This window comes from Elgaria multicarinata, chromosome 1 (genome assembly GCF_023053635.1).
Source record: "Elgaria multicarinata webbii isolate HBS135686 ecotype San Diego chromosome 1, rElgMul1.1.pri, whole genome shotgun sequence".
Taxonomy (NCBI): domain Eukaryota; kingdom Metazoa; phylum Chordata; class Lepidosauria; order Squamata; family Anguidae; genus Elgaria; species Elgaria multicarinata.
In genome coordinates, this window is record NC_086171.1 from 202,885,695 (window position 1) to 202,910,533 (window position 24,839).

The 24,839-nt window shown below is 42.3% G+C and overlaps 1 protein-coding gene across 1 annotated transcript; it reads left to right on the top strand.

Annotated features, from left to right (window-relative positions):
- The first annotated feature begins 4,552 nt into the window (after positions 1-4,552).
- Positions 4,553-24,582, top strand: NELFCD (negative elongation factor complex member C/D). Its single transcript, XM_063146625.1, has 16 exons — positions 4,553-4,726; positions 8,183-8,295; positions 8,601-8,710; positions 9,168-9,277; positions 10,006-10,113; positions 10,955-11,107; positions 12,037-12,167; positions 15,364-15,529; positions 17,283-17,417; positions 18,195-18,334; positions 18,517-18,631; positions 19,441-19,536; positions 21,213-21,353; positions 22,953-23,082; positions 23,621-23,892; positions 24,033-24,582. The coding sequence occupies exons 1-15, from the start codon at positions 4,661-4,663 to the stop codon at positions 23,653-23,655; spliced, it is 1,749 nt and encodes a 582-aa protein (XP_063002695.1). The 5' UTR covers positions 4,553-4,660; the 3' UTR covers positions 23,656-23,892; positions 24,033-24,582.
- Positions 24,583-24,839: the final 257 nt, after the last annotated feature.

Here is a 24,839-nt window from a genome sequence, read left to right on the forward strand (position 1 = left end):
GGGGCATTTCAGTGAGGGACAGGGGAGTGGACAGGAGAGGCCAGAATAGCTAGATGGGCAAAAAAGGCCCATCTTGTGAAAATGCAGGGTGGGAGGATCGAGGTCACCTTCACCACTCTTCCTACTCTGCATTGGATGACTATGAACCTCCAAATGCAGAGGGTTATGCATAGCCCAATAGAATTGTGCCCTTACTCAAATTAAGCTTGATCATTTGAGATTTCTCTTGTAATAAATATTCCCAAATAATAATATTAAAGCAATCTTAACCTATTAAAGAGTAACAGTTCATTCCCTTCTGTAAATATTAATAAACAGTTTAATTTTTGTTCATTTTGAAAGGTTGTCTTTAGTGGCAGTGGCAGTCCCGTGACTATTGCCATAGGAACGAGGTTACTGAGTTTCTTTAATGAGTAGAGGATTTATTATGATTTTATAGTTGAGGTAACATTTCCTAATGGTGAAGTCTAATGTGGTGTTCACATGCAAGCAATGTAGCAGTATATATCACAAATTAAGGTAGGCTTGTGGTGTTTCTTTCAAAGTACCATCTCTGCCTAAATAAACATCCAGTTATAAATCCTAATCAGTGTCTGGTATTTAATGGGTGGCAGATGATCATCTTCAGATTCTTTCTTTGGGAGCCCCTGCCAAAGGAAGTGAGGCAGGTAGCTACCATGAAGAGGGCCTTTTCTGCTGTGGCACCCCATTTGTAGAAAGAGCTTCCCAGAGAGGTTCACCTGGTGCCTACATTGTGCTCTCTCCGGTGCCTGGTGAAGACCCTTTTATTTCCCGAGGCATTTCAGTATTTTAGCTCTGTTGTTTTAAAATCTCTTATTGTATTTTAAATCTCTGGATTGCCGCTAGGTTTTATTTTAGTTTGTACTTTTATACTGGTTTTAAACTTTTACATTTTATATTGTGTTTTATGTATTGTTGTGAACCGCTCAGGGAGCTCCAGCTATTGGGCTGTGTAGAAATGTAATAAATTTATTTATTGATTACATTTACAATATATACCTCCCCATAGCCGAAGCTCTCTGGGCTGTTTACAAAAGTTTAAAAAAGTGAACATTAAAAACAAATATGCAAAAATTTAAAACCATCAAAAGCATAAAAACTGCTTCCTTTAATTCCGTATCTCCCCTGCTGTGAAATCAAAGATCATAAGAACTCTGCCTATGCTCAGGAGTGCTGATGTACTATTATGTCACAACGCATGGGGAAATGTTTAATATGAGACTGCGTGGATCACAACCTGGTGCCCTTGTGTTGGACTACAATTCCCAGCATCCCCCTGGGGGATGCTGGGAATTGTAGTCCAACACTTCTGAAGGGCACCGGGTTGGGGAAGGCTGACTTCATCTTCTAGGCGGTTATTCCTTTCTCCCAACGGCTTTCCCGCTTTCCCTGTTGCCCTGTCAACCGACAGCCGCCCTCAGGCGTCCAAGCTTAGCCCAAAGACATAGGTAAGTAAAGACTTTCGTCACACACTGTCTCAACTTCCGGTTTTCTATTAGAAATCACTGCGCACCACGCGTCTTTCTAGGAGCTGGCTTAGCGCCGTCGCTTCTACACAGGTCTCTCTATGGTGATACCCCGTATCTATGATCAGAAGCCGTTAGAGTCAGTCCGCTGAGGAGTTAGGAGTGAACTTCCTTTGATCGGCTTCTCTCATCCTCCCGCCATTACCCACAAGCCTCTGCAGGGCCGTCTCGTCACCACAGAGGGATATTGGTAGAGGGAACCATAGTTTTGCCTGGATAGGTGGTTCCTGGTTCGCATTATCAAATGTCCCCCAAGGTGGAAGTGAGAGCTGACTATAGAAATGACAGAGAAATCCAAGATTTTTACAGCCCACCCACCCAAAAATCACAAAAAATAGCAAAAAAGAGGAATGAATGCTCTTTCTAATTCGGGTCTTATTTCGGGTATAATATGTATTATTTAGTTTTTCAGCATTTTTGTGTACACACATATACATGTTAGCCCTTCCAATGCAAATGCAGTCCATTGTCCCCATAATGTAAGGGGCTGTGGCTGGGAGAACATAAGAAAAGTCATGCTGGATCAGAACAAGTGCCCATCTAGTCCAGCACTCTGTTCACAAATTGGCCAACCAGCTGTTGACCAGGAGCCCACAAACAGGTTACTGGCGCAACAGCACTCTTCCACCTATGTTCCCCAGCAACTGGTGTACACAGGCTTACTGCCTTGGATACTGGAGGTAGCACATCGCCATCAGGACTAGTAGCCATTGATAGCCTTCTCCTCCAGAAATTTATCAACCCCCCTTTTAAAGCCATCCAAATTGGTGGCCACCACAATATCTTATGGTAGTGAAGTCTAGGGTGACCATATGAAAAGGAGGACAGGGCTCCTGTATCTAACAGTTGCATAGAAAAGGGAATTTCTGCAGGTGTCATTTGTATATGTGGAGAACCTGGTGAAATTTCCTCTTCATCACAACAGTTTAAGCTGCAGGAGCTATACTAGAGTTACCAGATTTAAAAGAGGGCAGGGCACCTGCAGCTTTAACTATTGTGATGAAGAGGAAATTTCACCAGGTGTCCCATATATACAAACAACACCTGCTGAAATTTCCTTTTCTATGCAACTGTTAAAGATACAGGAGCCCTGTCCTCCTTTTCATATGGTCACCCTAAGTGAACGCCATAGTTTTTTAACTATGCGCTGTGTGAAGAAGTCCTTCCTTTTACCTGTCCTGAATCTCCCACCAAACAGTTATATGGGATGACCCCAGGTTCTAGTATGATGGGAGAGGGAGAAAAATGCCTCCCTATCCACATTTTCCACACCATGAATAATTTTGTACACCTCTATCAGGTCTCCCCTTAGCCTCCTTTTTTCCAAGCTAAACAATCCCTGCTGTTGTAACCTTCCCTCATAGGGGAGATTTATTTATTTTATTTATTATTGCATTTATATCCCGCCTTTTTTCCTCCAAGGAACACAAGGCGGTGTACATAATCCTCCTCTCCATTTTGTCCTCACAACAACAACCCTGTGAGGTGGGTTGGGCTGAGAGGATGTGTCTGGCCCAAAGTCACCCAGTGGGTTTTCTTGGCCAAGTGGGGACTAGAACCCTGATCTCCAGACTCCCAGTCTGACACTTTAGCCACTATACTACACTGGCTGTACACATGCATTTTGGTTGCTTACTGAAGCCCTGCAGTGTAGTTTGTCCTGAATATTTCAGATTGGGGGACAAGCTGAGAGACTGAGTGGTCTCAAATAACCCTGCAATAAAGTCTAGTTGTATTATATCCCTATTGCCACAGGCACAATTAAAACCATAAAAATACAGTAAGTATACAATAAATTTTAAACATTAAAAGCTAAGAGTGCAATATAAAATCAGATAAATTACAGTCCAGGGAAAGTCTGTGTGAAGAGGTATGTTTTTAGGAGAAGTTTACATTTTACGCCTCCGGAACCACGAGGGAGGGTTTTGCAGAAGGTGGGTACCGCTACAGAGAAGGCCCGCCGTTGGGGGTCAAACTCGGAGAGTAGTGTATAACATACCTGCAATTACGACACTATTGTTATAATCCATTGCAAATTGGGGTGCATTGTGATAACAGAGTCCGACCTGTAGCAATGGGGGATGGGCTGCTTTCCCTATTATTATTTTTTAAAAATTAACAAGCAAACAATTAAAAAACAGGTTACAATTTTGTCTTCAAAAGGCCTGAGAACTGGATGAACTGCCCCCTAACTTCCCCCCACCCCAAACTTTTGAGCTGTTTACGGGCTAGAGGGCGTATCTTAAGAAAACTCTGTGTACCTGGTAGTAAAAGTTAGTTCTGAAAGTCAGAGTTGGGGCTGGAGCTGGCTTGGATTCCCCCTTCAGCCAAATCCACCTGACCTACCCAGTCCACCCCAGTTCAAAACACCCCTAAAATCTCCTGAATTTGCCCCCTCAAGACCTCCTCCCACATTGTGTGGCATGCAAAGGGCAAGAACATAAGAAGACCCATGTTCCATCAGCCCAAGGGTCCATCTAGTCCTGCATTCTGTTCACACCGTGGCCAACTAGCTCCCAGGGGGAAACCCACAAGCAGTGCCACAACACCCTCCTCCCCATGTTCCCCAGCAACTGATGTATGTAAGCACACTGCCTCTTCTACTGGAGGTAGCACATTGCCATCAGGGACTAGTAGCCACCAATGCATGTTTAGACAGAAATAAATCCTACAATTCTCAGCATCCCCCAGGCAACCTGACTGACTGGGGGATGCTGGGAGTTGTAGGATTTATATTTGGCTAAAGATGCCTAGGATTGCGCACTAAAATATTCCGAATAACCGAAATGTTCACATGATTTAGGAAGAGCAGGGGCGCCTGTCTTTGCTGCTATCTCCTGGGGTTTAGTTTTTTTGGGGTTGGTGAATGGTACCTCCTACCCAGTGACAGACACAATCTCCGATTTCTCCATTGAGGTCTATGGGCAGCTTTCACTTAGCCCCGCGAAGAAAGTGACAACGCCTGTAGTGCTACCAACGGGCCATATTGAAACGGGAAGTGTCAGGGACGCCCCTCTCTACCCTTTCTATCTCTAGGTCTGCGGCCTTATCGCCGCCCGCGGCTGAGGGAGAGTCGCTGAGGGACGTCGGCTGAGGGATGCGAGGCGGAGCCCATGGAGGAGCCCGACTACTTCGGAGGCAGCGCGGCGGAGTGGGGGGACGACACCGACGGAGGGGCGGTGAGCACTGGGGGAAGAGGCGGAGGGAAGCCACTCGTCTCTCCCTTTGAAAATGGGGCTGGGTGGTGGAGATGGGTGCGCGTTGTGAGACCTGGAAGCGGGGGAAGATGGGCGTTGTGAGACCTGGAAGCGGGGGGACATGGGCGTTGTGAGACCTGGAAGCGGGGGAACATGGGCATTGTGAGAACTGGAAGCGGGGGAACATGGGCGTTGTGAGACCTGGAAGCGGGGGAAGATGGGCGTTGTGAGACCTGGAAGCGGGGGAACATGGGCGTTGTGAGACCTGGAAGCGGGGGAACATGGGCGTTGTGAGACCTGGAAGCGGGGGAACATGGGCGTTGTGAGACCTGGAAGCGGGGGAACATGGGCGTTGTGAGACCTGGAAGCGGGGGAAGATGGGCGTTGTGAGACCTGGAAGCGGGGGAAGATGGGCATTGTGAGAACTGGAAGCGGGGGAACATGGGCGTTGTGAGACCTGGAAGCGGGGGAACATGGGCGTGTGAGCCTGTGTGGGTCTCCCTCCGTTTTTGTATTTTTTTTAAAATCGTCAGACTTTCTCTTCCCACACATATCCCCTCGTGTTATTCACTTATTTTACTTTTTATTTATTTACTTAATGTGCTTTTAATGAGAATGGCCTTTTCGGGATCCCAAAAAAATCCCTCCACGTTTCTTAAAATAAAAAGTTAGAATTATCCTAGTTGGCCCGTTAGATAAAATTATAAGTATTCTAGTTGGTCCATTTGAAGTGTTTTTATGAGAATGGCCTTTAATGGATACCAAAAGTTTCCCTACACGTTTACTAAAATGAAAAGATGCAAGTTTCATTTCATTTATTACATTTTTATATTGCCCAATAGCCAAAGCTCTCTGGGTGCTTTATAAAAATTAAAAAGCTTAAAAATACAGGATTATTCATAATATAAAAACAGTTTAGCTGTTAAACACACACACTTCTAAACAACATCCCATAATCTTTTTAAATACCTATTGCGTGGTGCCAAATGCCAGGGAATAGAGGAAAGACCTTGTGCTGAAAAGATAAGCATTTTACTTGGTCCATTAGATAAAGTTATAAGTATCCCAGCTGGCCCATTTAAAATGTTTTTATAAGAATGTACATTTCTGGATCCCCAAAATTTCCCTCCATGTTTACTGAAATTAAATGGTATAAGTATCCTAGTTGGTCTGTTAGGGCAGGAATCAAGAATTTCTAGCCGTCCAGGTGTTGTTGGGCTCAAATTCCCACCAGCCCCAGCCAGCGTGGTCAGGGATATTGGGAGTTGTCCAGTGTCTGGAGAGCCACAGGTTCCCTCTCCCTGCATTACTAAAAGAAACACAGAAGTGTATAGGAACTGTTTTGCATTTTTTTGTGCAAAACACTATATCGTTTCAAATTGCAATCCTGTTAGACTAACTTACCTGGAAGTAAGCCTTATAGAGGCCAGTGGGACTTGTGTCTACTCAGAAGTGTATAATTGCACTGTCGTTATCTTCTCAAAAATCTGGATTTTGCTAGGTATTACTAAGGGTGCTTCCAGACAAGGCCTTTAATGGTGCCGTTCTCCTGTCTCATTCACAGAATTTTACGGGAGTCCAGACCATTATGTCTTCAACTTGTAACCCTCCTGTGTTTTCTCTCCATGTTTTCTTTAGCGTAGCAGATCCAGTAAGCTTGAAAAGATATGGAATTGCTGCACAATGTCTCCCAACTTGTTAGCAATAGGAGCCGTCCATCTGGAAGCATTCTAACATGGTGCAGAGTACTGATGCACCAGGTTTTCCAGTTGAGGTGCATCCATATCGATGGCTCCTAGTGCTACCAATTAGATGGTGTTGTGTAGCTATTCCATCATTGTCTCCTCAATGGATTTTCTGCAGTAAGAAAAAAGAGGAAAGAAATGATGAGAAAACACGGGAGGTTAAAAGTGTATCGTCTGGATCCCCCATAAAAATCTGTGAATGAGGCAAGGCAGTACGGCGATAAAAGCCTCATCTGAATGGACTTTATCCCTGGGCTCCCAGGCAAAAGCATTCTGAGGAATTCAGAAGCATACTTGCTAGTTTGGGACATTTTAAGCCCCAAACAAATATATGGTGTTCCTGTTGCTTTTGAATTTTCTCCAGATTTATATGTAGTTAACTGAAACAAAAGAATTGTATTAAAAGTGTTTATCAGGGGAAGAAAGGACTTGTCTTGACATAGATCATGAATGAGACTTTTTTTGCAGCAGAAATTATTCACATCAGAGGGGTGTGTGTGTGTGTGTGTGTGTGTGTGTGTGTGTGTGTGTGAGAGAGAGAGAGAGAGAGAGAGAGAGAGAGAGAGAGAGAGAGACTGAATGACATAGAGCATAAGAAAATACATTGGGAATAGAAGCCTTCAACCTGAATATGTTTTGCAACTACTGAATTAATACAGGAAGTACTGCTATCTTGAAACTGACAGAACTAGGTAATGTACCTGCTGCTTGTTTTCTGCAAAATGCCCTATTTTAAACAGATGGGGTGTGGGGTCAGAAAAAGAAAAATATGCCAACACTGGAGTGTGTGAGAGAGAAATTTAGGGTACATTCTCAAAATCTCATTTATGCAGAGGTGTTAGGTATCATTTAACACACTTTATAACTTTGCTTCTGCATTCATAATCCAAGTAAACATAGCTAGATGCAAAGTAGGAAGGGCTCACACAGTTATGTATTCCATCCATTGACCAGTCACCCAGTTCTCTTACATGGATGGAATACATAACTGTGTGAGCCCTCATACAGCTTAAAGATCAACAAAACAAACCATCAATAAAACATCCCTTATCAATATACATTCAGTGCATCTAAATAGCCTCTAATACAATGTTTTCTTGTTCTCCTACTTACCCCCTTAATCTTAAAGCATTACCCCACTAATTGTATATCCCTTAAGTCTCTTCTTGTTCCCAAAAGCTGCTTTCCTTATGCTATGCTAACAAGCCCTTATAAATCTAAGTTGCAAGGTCCAAGCAAAATCCTTTCAGGCCCATGGACTATATCCTGGAAAAAGCACATACACACAATTTTCCTTGAAATGACCAGTGTCTGTCAGTACTCTCCCAAGCTGAATAGGCTCTACGGGTTTTATATTGCCCATCCGATACAGTGTGTTTGATAAGTACCCCCGTTTTAATGAGATTTCCTGAGGCATCAAGATCTCAGCATTGTTTGAGACTGGATGCTTGGCTGGAACGAACTATTGTTTTGTCTGATATATTGTTACCATAGGATGAAGCAGTGCAATATTATAATGAAAGTATGTGCTTTGTTTTTTTGCTACTTCTTTGCTTTTTTTAACCGCATTCCTTAGGGTACCTGAACCTCAACCAGGAAAAAATGCTAACCTCACCATTGAGTGTATTACAAGAGAAAACCAATGTGACAGGAAAACAAAAAATAACTATTCCAATTTTGCCCTTTCAAACAGCAAGATGATGAATATGGAGAAGAAGATGATGCTGAAGTCCAACAGGAATGTTTGCACAAATTTTCCACCCGAGATTATATCATGGAGCCATCCATTTTTAATTCTTTAAAGAGGTGAGTTCAGGATGACAATAATAGAATCATAGAATAGTAGAGTTGGAAGGGTCCTATAAGGCCAGCGAGTCCAACGCCCTGCTCAATGCAGGATTCACCTTAAAGCATCCCCGACAGATGGCTGTCCAGCTGCCTCTTGAATGCCTCTAGTGTGGGACAGCCCACGACCTGCCTAGGGAATTGGTTCCATAGTGTGAGTGGAAGAGGAATTGTGGAAATGGTACCTGGACTTCTTACCTTGAGATCTGATCCTACTTGCTTTTTCAAGGTTTGGCTCAAATGAGGTTGTCCACATCCTTTCACAGGTATTTCCAAGCAGGTGGATCTCCAGAAAATGTGATCCAGCTCTTATCAGAGAACTATACCGCAGTAGCTCAGACAGTAAATTTGTTGGCCGAGTGGCTCATTCAAACAGGTATGTTCCCATTAACTTTTTTTCTGCAGAGCTTCCATTATAAAATTGCTGATGATACAGCAAAAAAGACAAGTCTAGTACAGGCAGTTTGTCATGCTTTATAAAGCATGACCAAAGGTTATTTCCTTTCCAGTTTTAATCCCTTTCTAGTCTTAATCCCTTATCAATCAATTAAAAAACTCATGTAGTACTCTGAGTCAATTGGCTGCAATTTAATGGGTGAATTAACTGAGTGGCTAACGAATGCAGATAGATGATGCAAATAGAAACCTCACATGAGAGCTGTCATGCAAAATCAAATTACTGTAAAATTAACATCTTCTGATTGTAATTGCCTCTTGGTTAAATTTGGTAGGGGATGGGTACTCTCTTGGCATGAGGAATAATCAAACGGAATGTTAAGCAATTGCTGCTTGTTTAAATTTAGGTTCATACATAGTGATCTTTCTTATTGCAGGTGTTGAGCCAATTCAAGTCCAGGAGACGGTGGAAAACCACTTAAAAAGCTTGCTCATTAAACACTTTGATCCTCGAAAAGCAGATTCCATTTTCACGGAAGAAGGAGAGGTAATACACATCACCTAGTGCTGCCAAATATGATAAAGCAGAATCCCAAAGGACTTGTATGAGGTAGAAAATCCAGTCTACCCTCCATAAGCCCTTTATACTAGTTCATCAAGTCATTTTATTGGGGCCTCAGAATGATGTGTGGTGGGGAGAGGGCTTCTCTGTTGGTTGGTTGTCCAGATGCAAATGTTGTTAGCTTTTAGAGAGGGAGAGAGATCACATTGAACTCCTTCACACTATCCAGTGGGATCTTTGTATCCCATTTTACCCTGGGAGATGAGAGCCTGAGGCTGTTATATGTGTAACTCCATCAAGGGCTGCTTCCTCCATTACTTTTTTCCAATATGGAGATGAATTGTATATTTGCCTACATTTGCATAAAGGTGTAGGCCTGTCTTCTACATGGATTCACAGACCTTGGAAGCCATTATGTGCAATGCCTTACTGATCTGGTGACTTAAAGTAAACGACACGCATGTTGCCATTCATTCATTACCTGCTTTTCTGAAATGTACACTGTTTTGCAAGTAACTTGTGAAGTGCCCAGTAGTGAGTTCATTGTTGAGTTGGCATTTGAGCCCAAGTCTCCATGGTACAAAATCAACACTTTCTGCTGGACTATATTGTTTTCCCTTCCAGTAATTCTAAAATTGTCTAAAGGCTCAGACTGATTTTCTTGCCCCCCCCCCCCCCAATCAATGTCATTCTGTTGTCCTGATCTTTGGCAGACTCCAGCATGGCTTGAGCAAATGATAGCACACACGACATGGAGGGATCTCTTCTACAAATTGGCGGAAGCTCATCCAGACTGCCTCATGTTGAACTTCACTGTCAAGGTAATAAATATTCTGTTTCAGTCACATTCAGGTCACATTCCATCTGCCATCGTAAGCAAGTAGTTAAACAGAGACATTTTATTAGACTGTAAGCCTGAGGGCAGGGACTGTCTTTTTTGCTAAGTGTAAGCCGCTCTGAGAGCCTTTTTTGGCTGAGGAGCGGGGTATAAATATGATAAATAAATAAATAAATAAATTTGTTGAATAAGTTGACAGCAAGAATGCATAGAGTGTTTCTACATGTGGAAATAGGACACCCCATATGTAGGATATTAGTTATAGATTAATGATTAGTTTCTAAGGTAAATCAGAGGTGCTAGCATGTTAGCAACATAATCAACTCTTTACACATATTAACCATTTTTGTGGTCATCTAAGATGCATACAAGTTTGGCAAGTTGAGTGTGAGTTTTCCTCCTGCAGTATTGGGAGTACTTCTGTGAGTTCATGTGCACGCGTCCACACACCCACACCCACACCAGGCTTGTATATGCAAATTGTGCCAATACTAAAGCGAATGAGGAGTTGTGTGTGTGTTAAGATCCAAGGGACTGAAGCAAATGTGCTTCACAAAAGTATCTATTCTTGACTTTCCAAGAGATTATATCAGCCCTGGGAATAATATAGTTCACTCACCTGGTGAGCCTTTCTTTCCCCCTAGTCTTACTCTGAATTTTTAGTTCTGAAAACATTGGCATTCTTACAGTTTTGTTTTCATTTCACTATAGTTAAAATGTAATGATAACTTGGAATGCACACATGGAGGTTCTGGTGAACATAAGCTTCCCACAGTTCTGCAACGCTGCCTTTGTCTCAGCTGCTGGTCCTTTTCTTTTTACAGCTTATCTCTGATGCTGGGTACCAAGGGGAGATAACCAGTGTATCAACAGCATGCCAGCAGTTAGAAGTCTTTTCTCGAGTACTTCGTACCTCTCTGGCTACCATCTTAGATGGTGGGGAAGAAAACCTGGAGAAGAATCTACCTGAGTTTGCTGTAAGTTCTGTTTTGTCTCCTTTTTCTGTAGGAATTGTTGGTTTTTGAACTTTGATGCATCTGATATCCCAAAGATACCTGAAAGGTGTAAAGGGCCATGCATAAAGTGTGTTTGGATAGTCTTGCCCCCTTTTGGATCATTTCCCAGGAGGTGAAAGCTGCATGCCTAGAGTCCCTTTTCCCTACTGACTCTGTAGAAAGAGTTCTACAACCCAAGACGTTGTGACAAACTCTCACCCCCTGCCAACTAAGTTTCATATTGTGTAAGAGCTCTCAACCCATACAGTATCACGAGATGACATGTTCCTGATGTTAACAAATAGCCGGAATTGTGGAAGTCATAGTAATGGATCCGATTCAGCTTCCCAGTAACAAGCATCCCTCTCTACTCTGGTGAGCACCTTTGCACTTCCTCCAGCTTCTAGCAGAAGTCCAGCTCATGAATACCACCCCCCATACTTTCCTTCCCTAAGTTCCCCATGGATCAAAGGAAGGGCCTCTCCCGTGAGCTGGGCTTTTGTAGGATTCACCGTCTCACTTCTGCCATCTCCTGCAGAAGTCCAGCACTAGGGAAACACAACTTAATTCCTTTCCTTTATGGAGAACAGAGGAAACGTGGAGGAGGAGGAGGTTCTCAGCCTTCCCAGTGTGGTTTTGCACCACTTGTATGTTCTGTTAATGCCCAATACAAGAGCAAATAGCCTACTTTTTCCAAGTCCTCTGCATATGCCTGGGAAGAGAGGGATTAATGGCAGCCTCAAATAATGGCTTGATTAGGGAAGCCTTTTCCCACCCTCTTTGTGCTTGGTTACCATTTGCACTGTTTAAATGAAATGTCAGAACATAAATCTTAAAGATGTGATTTTTGCTGTCTGTTGAACAGGCTTCTTTTCCGGAGTAGCTGATAATCTGTGTCAATGTATTTGCAGAAAATGGTGTGCCATGGCGAACACACATACCTCTTTGCCCAAGCTATAATGTCCATATTAGCCCAAGAAGAGCAAGGTGGCTCTGCTGTGCGCAGGATTGCTCAGGAAGTTCAGCGTTTTGCTCATGAGAAGTAAGTTCTTACTACATTTCAAAATGCTTGTTCATAATTTTATCTTTGGCTGTGTTTGTTCCTAATTATACCTTTTCCTGTTTTAGCATTATGCAAGCCCAATAGAAAAGGAAGCCTGGGTCATTCCATAGGTGTAATTCATTTTAAGATATTAGTCCAAGCCGAACCTGGCCTGAAAAGCATGTAGCTGGATCCACAAGGTTTTGAACTGATTTTCCAAAGCAATCCTGGCTAAATTATTTTGAGTGTGTCAGTGGAAGTCTGCAGAATTGTCTTCTGGGATATTTGTAGCCTCATAGCAGTCTTTCATGCACAACTTGTGGTGTTTCCAAATGGAAAGATATGGTAGTGTCCCATAGCAGCATCCTAAAATAAACTGAGAATACCTTTTTTCCTCCCATCAGCCTTCTCCAACAAGGTACACTCCAGATGTGTTGGACTAAACTAAACTTTTGTGAACCGCCCAGAGAGCTCCGGCTATTGGGCGGTATAGAAATGTAATAAATAAATAAATAAATAAATAAACAAACAAACTCCCATCATCCCCAGTGGCTGGGGGTGATTGTGGTTGTTGACTGGCACATCTGGAGAGCACCAGGTTTGATTTTTTTGTAGGGCTGTGCTCCACTTTGGTTCAGTTCATAGAAGTGATAGCAGAGCAGCCTGATTCGCCTCCACCAAAGGCAGAGATGGATTGGATCGGGGGGGGGGGGGAGCAAAGCGTTGCGAAGCGGGTCGCCCATTTGCGGAGCGATTCGCTTAGTTGTGAGGCTCTGCCTGCCATTTTGGAACTTTTTTTGCATAGGATTGCATTGGACTAAAGAACGCCTATAACTTCTTTGTTTCTAAAGCTACATCTCTGAAACTTACTGTGCTTAAAGAGTGATGATTGGGGGTAATTTGTGTCGATTTTCAGAATTTTTCGTCATGCGGTTTGCTTGCTATTAATTTTTATAGAATGGGTAAAGCGGGAGGGGGAAACCTATTTTTTTAACATTGATTGACAGGTTCATCTCCCAATCGTGATAAGTGATCAGCCTATGCGAAGCATCCTCCAATCCCAGTGTTGGGTGTGGGGGGGAAAGCAAAAAGGGATACTTAGAAACTTTTATTTCTTTGTCTTTGGCTCTGACTTTTTTCGGTTTGTAGTGGATTGGTGAAGCAGTAGCCCCAGCAAACTCACACACACGACCTTAAATAATATACAAAGTAAAATAACAGATAGGCAACACAACACTGCAAGGTACCCACCATAACCTTGGTCAACAACTGAATAGATGTGGTGCAAGTGGATGATGTGCTGTGCGGCATGTGGACGTGGCTAGTGCCCACTGCCCTTGAGGGTCATCAGAACCCTCCAAAGGGGAAATAGTGGAAGGAAGCCAATGAGTTGCACGAGTTGAGGTGTGATGTGGCTTCTCAAAGGCAGGTACCTAGACAGGACCGGCCAAATGACTGGTGGAATAGTCCCCACTGTCCCACGGGGCATGTCCACTCCCCCCTTACTGGTAATAAAGACAGACAGCGTTTTTGTTCTAATTCTTCTTGTTGTTGTGATTATTACTGTTTTTATTGTAATTGTTATTACAATTATTGGCTGAGCATACCCTGGAGTGTGTGAACTGTGACAGAGGTGTGTGGGTGGATGCATCTTGAAAAACCAACACGTAATAGCACTTTGAAATGAGTTGATGGCATGAAAGAAATTAAGTTTTTAGAAGTATTGCGACCCAAGCGTGGCAACGCAAGGTCTATATGCTCACCCCGTTTAATAATTGTATTTATTTTTATTTATTTATTTATTACATTTTTATACCACCCAATAGCCGAAGCTCTCTGGGTGGTTCACAAAAATTAAAACCATAATTTTCTATCTTGAAGTTCCCTGTGTTCATTTTTGACGTGGTTATCAGAGAGGAAGATTCTGATTTAGGTTTAACTTTAAATATTCCCCAAAATTCAGGGCATGCTCGGATTTCCTTCAAATTGGGCATGAATAAGGATGTATGTGGAAGCTCTCATGGTGGGCAGTTGCAGGTGTGTATCTGGAAAAATGATGGAGATACATGCATTTCTGAAAATGGGCGGGGGGAATCTTTTAAATATTCCCCAAAATTCAGGGCATGCTCGGATTTCCTTCAAAATGGGCATGAATCTGCATACGTTTAGAAGCTCTCATGGTGCCCATTTTAATGTTTCTAACTTTAAAAGTGATGGCGATGTAAGCACTTTTGTTACTTGGGGTTAGGGTTGAGGGTTAAAACTTTAAATATTCCCCAAAATCTGGGCATGCTCAGATTTCCTTCAAAATGGGCATGAATAAGGATCTAGGTGGAAGCTGTGATGGTGCCCAGTTAGAGGTGCGTATCTGGAAAAGTGACGGAGATACATGCATTTCTGAAAATGGGGGGGGGGAATCTTTTAAATAGTCCCCAAAATTCAGGGCATGCTCGGATTTCCTTCAAAATGGGCATGAATCTGGATAACATTTAGAAGCTCTCATGGTGCCCATTTTAATGTTTCTAACTTGAAAACTAAAAAAGTTATAGGTGTTTAACATTTTCAATGCAAGTCTATGGGGGGGGGGGGGAAACACGGAGCACTGATCCGGATCCCCGCTGCGGAGCGGAACATAGGCAGATCAGCTGAAAGCAGAGTGGACCCAATCCAAAAGTTGCGGATCGGGAGGTCCGTGCACAGCCCTAATTTTTGGAAGCCTTCCTGAACCTCAATAGCTCTCGACAACTGCTCCACAGCTGTGGAACTGCCTATCCCTGGAGGGTCATCATTGCTTGAACAACTTTCTGACGTTCTGTAAAATCTGTTATCAATTACCACCTGAGATTATGCAGATCTGGAACTTTTCCTTAATTTGCATTTTGGATTCTTGTTTGTTTTACATATGTGGTAAGCACTGATATGATTGCCAAAGTATAGTTAATATTAGGGAGATAAGAGTATGACGGGCCACGCATGAGATGCCAAATTTAGTCCTCTTGATAATAACTATTTTCAGGCCCAATCCCTGTATGAAGGATGCAATTCTTCAGTCTTGTTCATGTGATTCGGTTTGGCCGTTTTCAACATGCCCTCTCCACCCTTGAACAATTGTTCAGTTGTTGTCTTCCATTATTGGCGGTCTGATGTCCGTGGGCTGCCTAAAATGGGCTTCCGTTCTTGTTTTGATCTTATCAAGGGGCCACGACGCTAGTCAGATCACATTAGCCCTGGGAACTGCTGCTTCCTACCCTCGTGCCTGCCAAGCCCTTGGCGCCATGTTATCGAAAGGAGCTCTGAACCCAGCAGATATCACAGTCCTCTTCAAGATGTTCACAAGCATGGATCCTCCTCCAGTAGAACTGGTTAGTAGCAGCCTCTTGTCTGAAGAAGCAGCCTTTGTGCTTCTGCTTTGGGAGCAACAAGGATGGTGTTCACACTGTATCTCTTCAGAGGGGAAACTCAGAATGTTTAATACCCGTTGCTTATTACTGTGGCTGTTTAGTTGCATTCAGAAGGGAACACAATATTTAATCTTCTTCCATAACACTGTAACTATATCATTAATTCATTTCATCAGGAAATATGCATCTACAAAGTGTTTAAGACAACTTATTCCTCCCAACGCTTGAGTGCCCTGTGTAGCTATTGCAAAAACTTACTGAGATTATGGCCTCTTCATGTGAATTTGCATGGTTTTGCCTATCTTTGTCCTAAGACAATTTTGTGTCTTGCTTGCCTCCTTCTCTCTTCTAAAAGAGGTATTAGCCACTGTACAGACACTGTGAATGTGAGAGGAATGTAATAGCATAATACCTAATGATTGCAAAAATAAAAATTGAGAACTTTCCCTAAGCATCCGAAGTACTTATTTATTTATTTATTTATTTATTACATTTTTATACCGCCCAATAGCCGAAGCTCTCTGGGCGGTTCACAAAATTAAAACCACAATAAAACACCCAACAGGTTAAAACACAATTACGAAATACAGTATAAAAAGCGCAACCAGGATAAAACCACACAGCAAAGTTGATATAAGATTAAAATACAGAGTTAAAACAGTAAAATTTAAATTTAAGTTAAAATTAAGTGTTAAAATACTGAGTGAATAAAAAGGTCTTCAACTGGCGACGAAAACCGTACAGTGTAGGCGCCAGGCGGACCTCTCTGGGGAGCTCGTTCCACAACCGGGGTGCCACAGCGGAGAAAGCCCTCCTCCTAGTAGCCACCTGCCTCACTTCCTTTGGCAGGGGCTCACGGAGAAGGGCCCCTGTAGATGATCTTAAGGTCCGGGTAGGTCCATATGGGAGGAGGCGTTCCTTCAGATAACCTGTCCCCAAACCGTTTAGGGCTTTAAATGTCAATACCAGCACTTTGAATTGGGCCTGGACCTGGACTGGCAGCCAATGAAGCTGGAAAAGGACTGGCATAATGTGATCTCGCCGGCCAGTCCCTGTTAATAACCTTGCTGCCCTATTTTGTACCAGCTGAAGCTTCCGGACCATTTTCAAAGGCAGCATAAGTACTTCACATATATATCACTATAACCCTTACATTAGCCTTGTAAGGTAGGCTACCACTATTATTTCCATATAGTGGATGAGCAGATGAAGCTAACAGACAGTAACTTGCCAAAGATTATCTTGTGAGTTTGTAACTGAAGTAAGATTTAAACCAGGGATTTCTGATTTGCAGCTCATTCTCTTAATTGCTACTTGAGCCTCCTCTGATTCCAAAAAGACGTTGGGATATTTATTTTCCCTTGTCCTCTTACGTTCTTTTTCAACCTGCTCTGGATACCAATGCCCCCCCCCCCCCGCCCACGGTCAGCAAAATGTGTGCGCACACTCAATCTACTTATTCTCTAGATCATCCTTTTGACAGACATCTCAGTGGTTGGGGGTTGTATGATTTGTTTAAAATCTGCTCTTTTTGAGTTTTGACTGAAGTGGCATTTTGACTGCCGTGGTTCATAGTTTTAACGTCTTAGTAAATTTTGCCTGTGAAATTTACTTTGTTGGGATTAGAAACATGATCCATAATCAGTGTTTCATTTTTAAATCACAGTTTTGCATAAGCCAACTCTTGTCGTGTTCTCTCCCCACCCCCCTGCAGATTAGAGTTCCTGCCTTCCTTGATCTCTTCATGCTGTCACTGTTCAAGCCTGGTGCTAAGATCAATCAGGACCATAAACACAAATACATCCATATTTTGGCATACGCAGCTAGCGTTGTGGAAACATGGAAAAAGGTAAATTCGGTGCAGTGCTATTTGGTTGCTCAGGAGCGTTTAGGTGCATTAAAACAGACAAGGCTATTATGCCCTGTCATCATTTAGTATAAAAGTGTAAGCTTGACTACTGTCTTTCCAGAAGTGGGTAACATATGCAAAGCTTTGTCTTCTTTAAATAACAGCATTTTTAAGGAACATTTTCTAGCTATTTCGAAGTTCTTTACATATGCTATCTCAGTAGATCAGAGGTGGGCAACGTGGATCCCTCAGCCTAATTTCAAACAGATGCCAGGTCCTGACACCAGTCTTTTGTGTTCCGGTTACTTACTCCACTCCCCGATGTTCTGCATCCCACTTTTCCCCAAGCAATGGCAAAATGAAATACTTTATGAAATAACGAAAATAAGAAACACAAAGATGATATATTTGTGCAATTTTGGTTAGGAAATGGTTATCAAGGTGTGTGTGTGTTTTTAGGGGCGGGGATAGGTTGCACAGACTGGGAATACGTTTGTATTGGCTGCTACTCCTTGTCCTACCTCTAGTCAGTTGGAGGCCAAGCATTCTCTAGCCAGTAATTTCAGTCGTTCTTCCCTTCTTGTGATCTTTACAGGTACAAATCTTCCACTTTATCAACAAATTTCTATTTCATAGCTTCATGATATCAAACTGGGAGTATCTCTACTTAGTATCTTGTCTGTGGGAAGCAAAGATTTTCAGAAAGGTTGTCAGAATAAAGATCCATACACACGTGGCTCTTTTTATCTCCCAAACCATGTTTTATCTAATTCTTAGAACAAGAGAGTGAGCATAAATAAAGATGAGCTCAAGTCCACCTCGAAAGCGGTTGAAACTGTTCACAATCTTTGCTGCAATGAGAATAAAGGAGCTTCTGAACTTGTAGCAGAACTGAGTACCCTCTACCAGTGCATCCGGTAAGTATGTCCTTGGAAGAAGATTTTGAGGCATTTGCTTAAAAGTAAAAGGTGCATTAAATGGCGTTTTAGCATTTTCTGTATTTAAGGTCTTTAACAGCAGGTGAAAGCATTAAGCTCTAGGTTGTTCAGGACTGATCCCCAAATTTTGCATATTTAGTGTGGCTTCCCTATATCTTTAGGTTTCCGGTAGTTGCCATGGGGGTACTGAAATGGGTCGACTGGACAGTGTCAGAGCCTCGATATTTCCAGCTTCAGACTGATCATACTCCAGTGCACTTGGCATTATTGGATGAGGTAAGGCTAGGGCTCTCCATCTTCGTGCTACGCTAAGATCATAATGTAACTTAGTGTAAAAAGGAAAAATGGGTGGGGGGGAGACTAAATATGTGAATTGTGTACTTTATTCTGATTTTGTTAGTCCTCGAGAGGCGCAAAGGATTACAAAGGGCATTGATGCTCCATCTCTTGATCACTTGAAATCCCACTAGGATGCCCTCTGCAGTGAAAGTCCAGATTCTGCATGGATCTGTTTGGAGACCACTTGGAGTAGAACTGTTAATATTCTGGCTCCCACTCTGTGTCATTCCCTGCCAGTTGTCAGGCAGGCACTAGTATTGCTTTGTTTCTGGCAAAGACCTGCTAAAGATATTTTTATTTAAACAAGCTTTCCTTGAGTGATCACCTACAGTTTTATTGGTATAATGCGGTTTTAAATAGCTTTCTTTCGGGGTAACTGTATATCATTGCATGCACGTACTTGATGCCCATTCAGACGATGCTGGACCCGGTATCAAATGCTGCACTTGTGTGATGGCATATGGAGAATTGTGCAATATGCAGAGCCCAGCTAGGATTTATGAAAGTGTAAAGGCCTATCCAGAAGGATTCCATGGTTGATGGTATCGATAGCCATTGAACAGGTGGTAGAGGAGATAAGGGGGGAGATTAGAGATAAAGGAGTTAGATATCTTTGTATGTGCTGGTTTTATTATTTTATTTGGCTTTGAACTCTGTGTGTGTGTGTGTGTGTGTGTGTGTGTGTGTGTGTGTGTGTGTTAATAGAAGCACAGGAGTTCTTACGTTTGTTGCCTTTGGGTTTACAGATCAGCACATGCCATCAGTTGCTTCATCCTCTGGTGTTACAGCTTCTTGTCAAACTCTTTGAGACGGAGCATTCTCAGCTTGATGTCATGGAGCAGGTGATGAAAATTCAAGGATTTGAGTTTTGGCCTTTCCTTACCTTTCACTTGTGTGTTACAAAAGGGAGGTGGCTTGACGGTCATGCCTTTTCCTATTGAGTCCTGGGAGTTGTTGTTTTGTGAAGCTGCTGGAACAATTTTGGTTGCGGGGAGGGCTGGAAATATTGTGTTTCTGTAGCATAGACATTCCCTTGGGATCTAGAACACCATATCTTGGAGCATCTTCAGTTTTGCAAAATTTAGCAGGCGTCTTCAGGGCAGAGAGTACAGAATTACTGTAGAACGTTCCTGTAGTGTTGCTCATCAGGATTCTGGTTTTGCTCAAGGGCCACTTAACAAGAGGATGAGGGTTGAAATGAGGCTACATGGGATCGATCCCCTTCCAAGTTGTCTGCTGCTGAATCCTATTGCCATTCACAAGTGCCTGCTCATCCACACTGATCTTTTGCTCCTGGGCTTTGCAGTTCAGTTCAGGACTAAATAGAAACACCTCAATGGGGGAGAGAGCAGAGAGGAGAAAAAGTTGGGCCAGGGGCTACCAGTTGCTGACCCCTACTATAGAATATCAAGCAAGAGTATCCAGTGTTAAACAGTGCTAGCCAGGGTGTCTAGCAAGGATTGTGATAAGTATTTAAAATCAGTACTTAAAACCTCTGTTTTGAAGCCCCGAAATAGAGCCTAGGCAGCTCATAATTGAGGGAAGGGAACTCTGAGTGTACACTGAGGCAGTGCACTCCAGTCTGTCTTCAAATGCAGAGAAATATAATCCCTGCCAGTGGAAAGTACCTGGGAGACGGGAGCCCAGCCACACTTTTTAAAACATTTAAAAATGCCAGTGACTCCTGGCTCACAGTAAGAATTATGGATGCTTCTGAAGAAGACATCTCTACATTGCCATTGAGGGAGGAGATAGTGATGGTTCTTGGTCCCATAAGAAGAAGAGGGATCTTTTATTCTTAAACATCCCCCTGTACGTGGGGTCAGCAGGCAGGAACCAGAGTGGGAAGCTGTCCTTTAGATAGATTTCAGTAATGGCTTTTCTGTATTACCTCCCGTCTGAGCTAACTTGTGGAATTCAGTATCGCATGATTTAATGCTGACCCTGAGCTTTAAAAGGGGGTTAGATAGAGCCATGCAAGATAGGCATATGAACTGCTCTTAGCCCTGGCAGCTAAATGGAACCTCCATGTTCATAGGCAGAATACCTCTTAAAGATCAGGGGCGTGGAACAAAGGAACAAGGAAGGCAAATCCCAGAGAAGTGTCTTCCTGTTCCTCTCTGCTAGAAAAAAGAAAAAGAAAAAAAAGTGAAGTGCGGCTGATGGCAATTGGCAACTCTTTTTTTGTTTGTTTGTCCAGATAAGAGCAAGGAGAGTGCTGGAAGGGTGCTCTCCAGTAACAGGTAAATGTAGCTGCTCTTTGCTCCAGAGTACCTGGAACTTGTGTGAATCAGACCAATAAGAGAGACAATGCTGACATGCATAAGCCTTGCTCTCATTCAGCACGGAAATTCTTATCTTCTTCATGTGAACCTTCAGTTAGTGCAGTTTGGAGGTCTTTGTTAGAAGAAGAACAGATTCCCTGGCTACATTGTCCTAAGATGTTACTTGGGCTGAGCAATGATGGCGTTTTAACTAGCTGAGCATCACCCATATTGTCGTCTTGTCTGCCTTTCAGTTGGAACTCAAAAAAACTCTTCTGGACAGGATGGTGCACTTGCTGAGTCGTGGATATGTCCTTCCAGTGGTTGGCTATATTCGCAAGTGTCTCGAGAAGCTGGACACAGATATTTCTCTGATCAGATACTTTGTGACTGAGGTCAGTGACTACCTGGGCAGTTGGAGCCTAAAAATCTGGGTTCATGCCAATTGATTTGCACTGGCTTGTTAGATTAGGTGCCTTAAAGAATTATGTAGTGGTCATTTGAACTTTGGCTATTGGGTACAGAAATGTAATAAATGAATGAATATTTTGTTTAAAATAAGTATATCCTGCCTTTCTGGTTCAAAGTGGCTTGCTGCAATCAAGTCAGTAAGAAATCAAAGATCCTAATATAAAGTCAGCCCAGTAAAATGAAAAACTGTCACTTGCACCTAAATAATAACATAGTTGGGACCAAACGGGTATGTCTGGGTCCACAGTGGGGTGATGCCACCACAAAATACCTTTTCCTCAGTCACCACCCGCATAATCTCTGTAGGCAAGGTACTTGGAGGAGGACTTCCAAACATGATCTTAAAAGAACAGAGAAGTCCATCCAGGAGAAGGCAGTCCTTCAGATATCCTGATCCCAAGCCATGTAGAACTTTATAGGTTAAAACCAGCACATTGAATGGCACCTGGAGACAAACTGGAAGCCGGTGAATGTTTTCTAGCCCTAGCAAATTATGCTCTGACAAGTGAGTTCCAGCTAACCTCTTGGCAGGTGTATAATGAATCGGGTGAAGCTTCTAAATGATCTTCAGAGGCAGTCCCACATATATCATCTTGCAGCAATCTAACCTGGACATTACCAGAACATCAATCATCAAAGCGCTGCAAGGCACACAGAAGTTGCACAATGACAAATAGCAAAATGTCCAAAATGGTGCAAAATACAACTTTTTCAAGAACCACAGTGTATTTTAAATGTCAGTTCTTAATAAAAGGAATATTTTTATATAAAGACAGGCCTACTCTAATAATTAATCTGTTTTGGGGAAAGGTTGTATGCAGTATCCGTTACACTTGTTTCTAAATTATGTGACTGTCAGTTTTGATTTGTTATATAGATAAACAGATAGATCTTATTTATACATAGTTTGGAGTCTATTGATCACTGCTAGGATTTTGATTGCCAGACATTGGAGGAGTAATGTTGTACCCACTTTGAAAGTATGGTTGTGTAAATTTTGGAAGATGGCAGAGATGAGTAAGTTAACATAGTATGTCTGCTTAAGAGATGAAAGACAAGACTGACTATTTTTCAACATCAACACCCTTTTATTGACTTCATGAGGGCCAGATATAATTTGGTCATTAAAACAGCTTTTCCTTGAAAGTTATAGAAGTCCCTGTATTTGGGTACTATATTGTGTAATTATATTGCTGTTTCCTTTTACTTCGGCCATTATTATATTAGTTGTGTGTTTTGATTGATATCTTGCAGGAAAGTCAGTAATGCTGATTTGTGTTTCTTGTGTATGAATGTCATACTTGTTCATTACATTTTTTGTATATGATAACTGGCCTTCTTTCTGGATATGTCTCAAAGAATGTGTCTGTAAACATTGGGTCTGTTTAGGTACACAACCGGTATTCAGAGTTACAAAAGTGCGTAAGATAGATTGATCAGAGATCAGGAAAATATGTAACAACCAGGGTTTTTATTGCTCCACAGTAAAGCACAGTAACACAGAGACTTTCACTATCTGACAGGTGCTGGATGTGATTGCTCCTCCATATACCTCTGACTTTGTGCAGCTTTTTCTTCCAATCCTGGAGAATGACAGCATTGCAGGCACTATTAAGACTGAAGGCGAGCATGACCCTGTCACAGAATTCATAGGTAAAATGTTTCCTTCACTACCTTTCTTTGTGGTTTGAGTTTCTGGTCAACTTATTCAGTCTCCTCCCTTCAAACCCGCCCCCCCGCCCCCAGCCTAACAAGTTGCCTTAACTGAGGGCTTCTGTACAGGGCTCGTCTTTCAATGCTTTACATCAGTGCTGAAAGACTGAGTGACATGTTGAAGTATTCCACCTCTCCATGGCCTTATCATGCACTGGGACACTCCTCAATTCAGGAGGGCCAAAGCCACTGGGCTGTCCCAGATATTTAAACATCTTAAACTACTGCCAACTATAATGCAGACAATAGACAGGCTAGCAGTTAGCATTCAGGAGCTGAAACATCTTAGTCAAATATTTTGCGGCAAACCCTTTTCTAGACAAGAATCTATAGCGGGCAATGGAGATGCATGGAGCTTGGAGAGGGGTTGCGAGATAGCACTTATGGTATGTCGCTGTTTTCAATTTGAATCAATCAATTGAAATAAGCAAGATTTATTGGTCCAACCTGTCTTCTTGTTTTTTCTTCTTCTTTAAAGCTCACTGTAAATCGAATTTCATCATGGTCAACTGAACCAGCGAAAAGGTACCAAGTACTGATGTCATGGATGATCCCCTGTGGGGTGATACAAATAGCATCAAGCTATGAAGAAAGAAGAGTTTGCCAATTGGTGTTTGCGTTAATTGGTTTCCAGAATTTAGTTTTTCTTCTCTAGGATGCCAGTCATTTTCATAACTTCAGCTAGCATCTGAAGTGCAGCATGAAAGATGGAGTGTGCTCGCTTCTGACTCCTGTTAGAAGATCTTTGGTGTTTGTCTAGCACAGCCTTCCTCAACCTGGGGCGCTCCAGATGTGTTGGACTGCACTTCCCAGAATGCCCCAGCCAGAGCTGGCTGGGGCATTCTGGGAGTTGTAGTCCAACACATCTGGAGCGCCCCAGGTTGAGGAAGGCTGGTCTAGCAGAATAGAATGAATGTGATGGAACAGCCAGCAGTGTTATTCCTAGAGATTTTTTTCTTGGGGGATTCATTCTTTCAGTGTACGATTGACTACTTCCAATATGCAGGGCTGATCCTGCGTCATGATTTTCAGCAGACTATAATTTCTGCATCACCACTACCCTACACAGACAAGTAATTTGTGTGACTGGGAAGGGGATACATGGATATCTCATATATATGTGTATGATTCTTGACAATCCTGTAAACTGGGGTGACTGACAAGATTTTTTAATCTAATAATCAGATTATTATGGGATAAAGAAATGTGTCTATATGTGCATCTGTTAGTGAAGAGCATGGCAGTGGTCATTCAGTTAATGACATGTAACTTGTGAATCAGCTATTTCCATTTTTCAAGTAGTTGCAGTAATCTTGGTTCTCATTCCAGACGGTTTGTAAATAGTTTTTTGGGTTTTTTTAAAATAAAAGTTCTGCAAAGATTGTGTCCTTCACAAATTTTATGAATTATCACTCATTCTCTGCAGACTTTGGTGAAGAACCACAAGTCTTTGGGGTTCTTTCAGAGGGAAATGGTAACATGATGGGTAAGTTTCATTAATGTGTGAAAAATGGGTATTTTAAAAAAAATTCTCTGAATGCATAGAACCAATATAGCAGTATAGAACTTTTCTTAATATTGCCTTGCGTGATGAAAAACAACAGGAAGTATGGTAACCTTTATTTTTTAGTGAATTCTCTTGGGTAAAGAATATTGCTTGCTTTCCGTAAAGAAAGATATTCTTAACTGTTACTGTT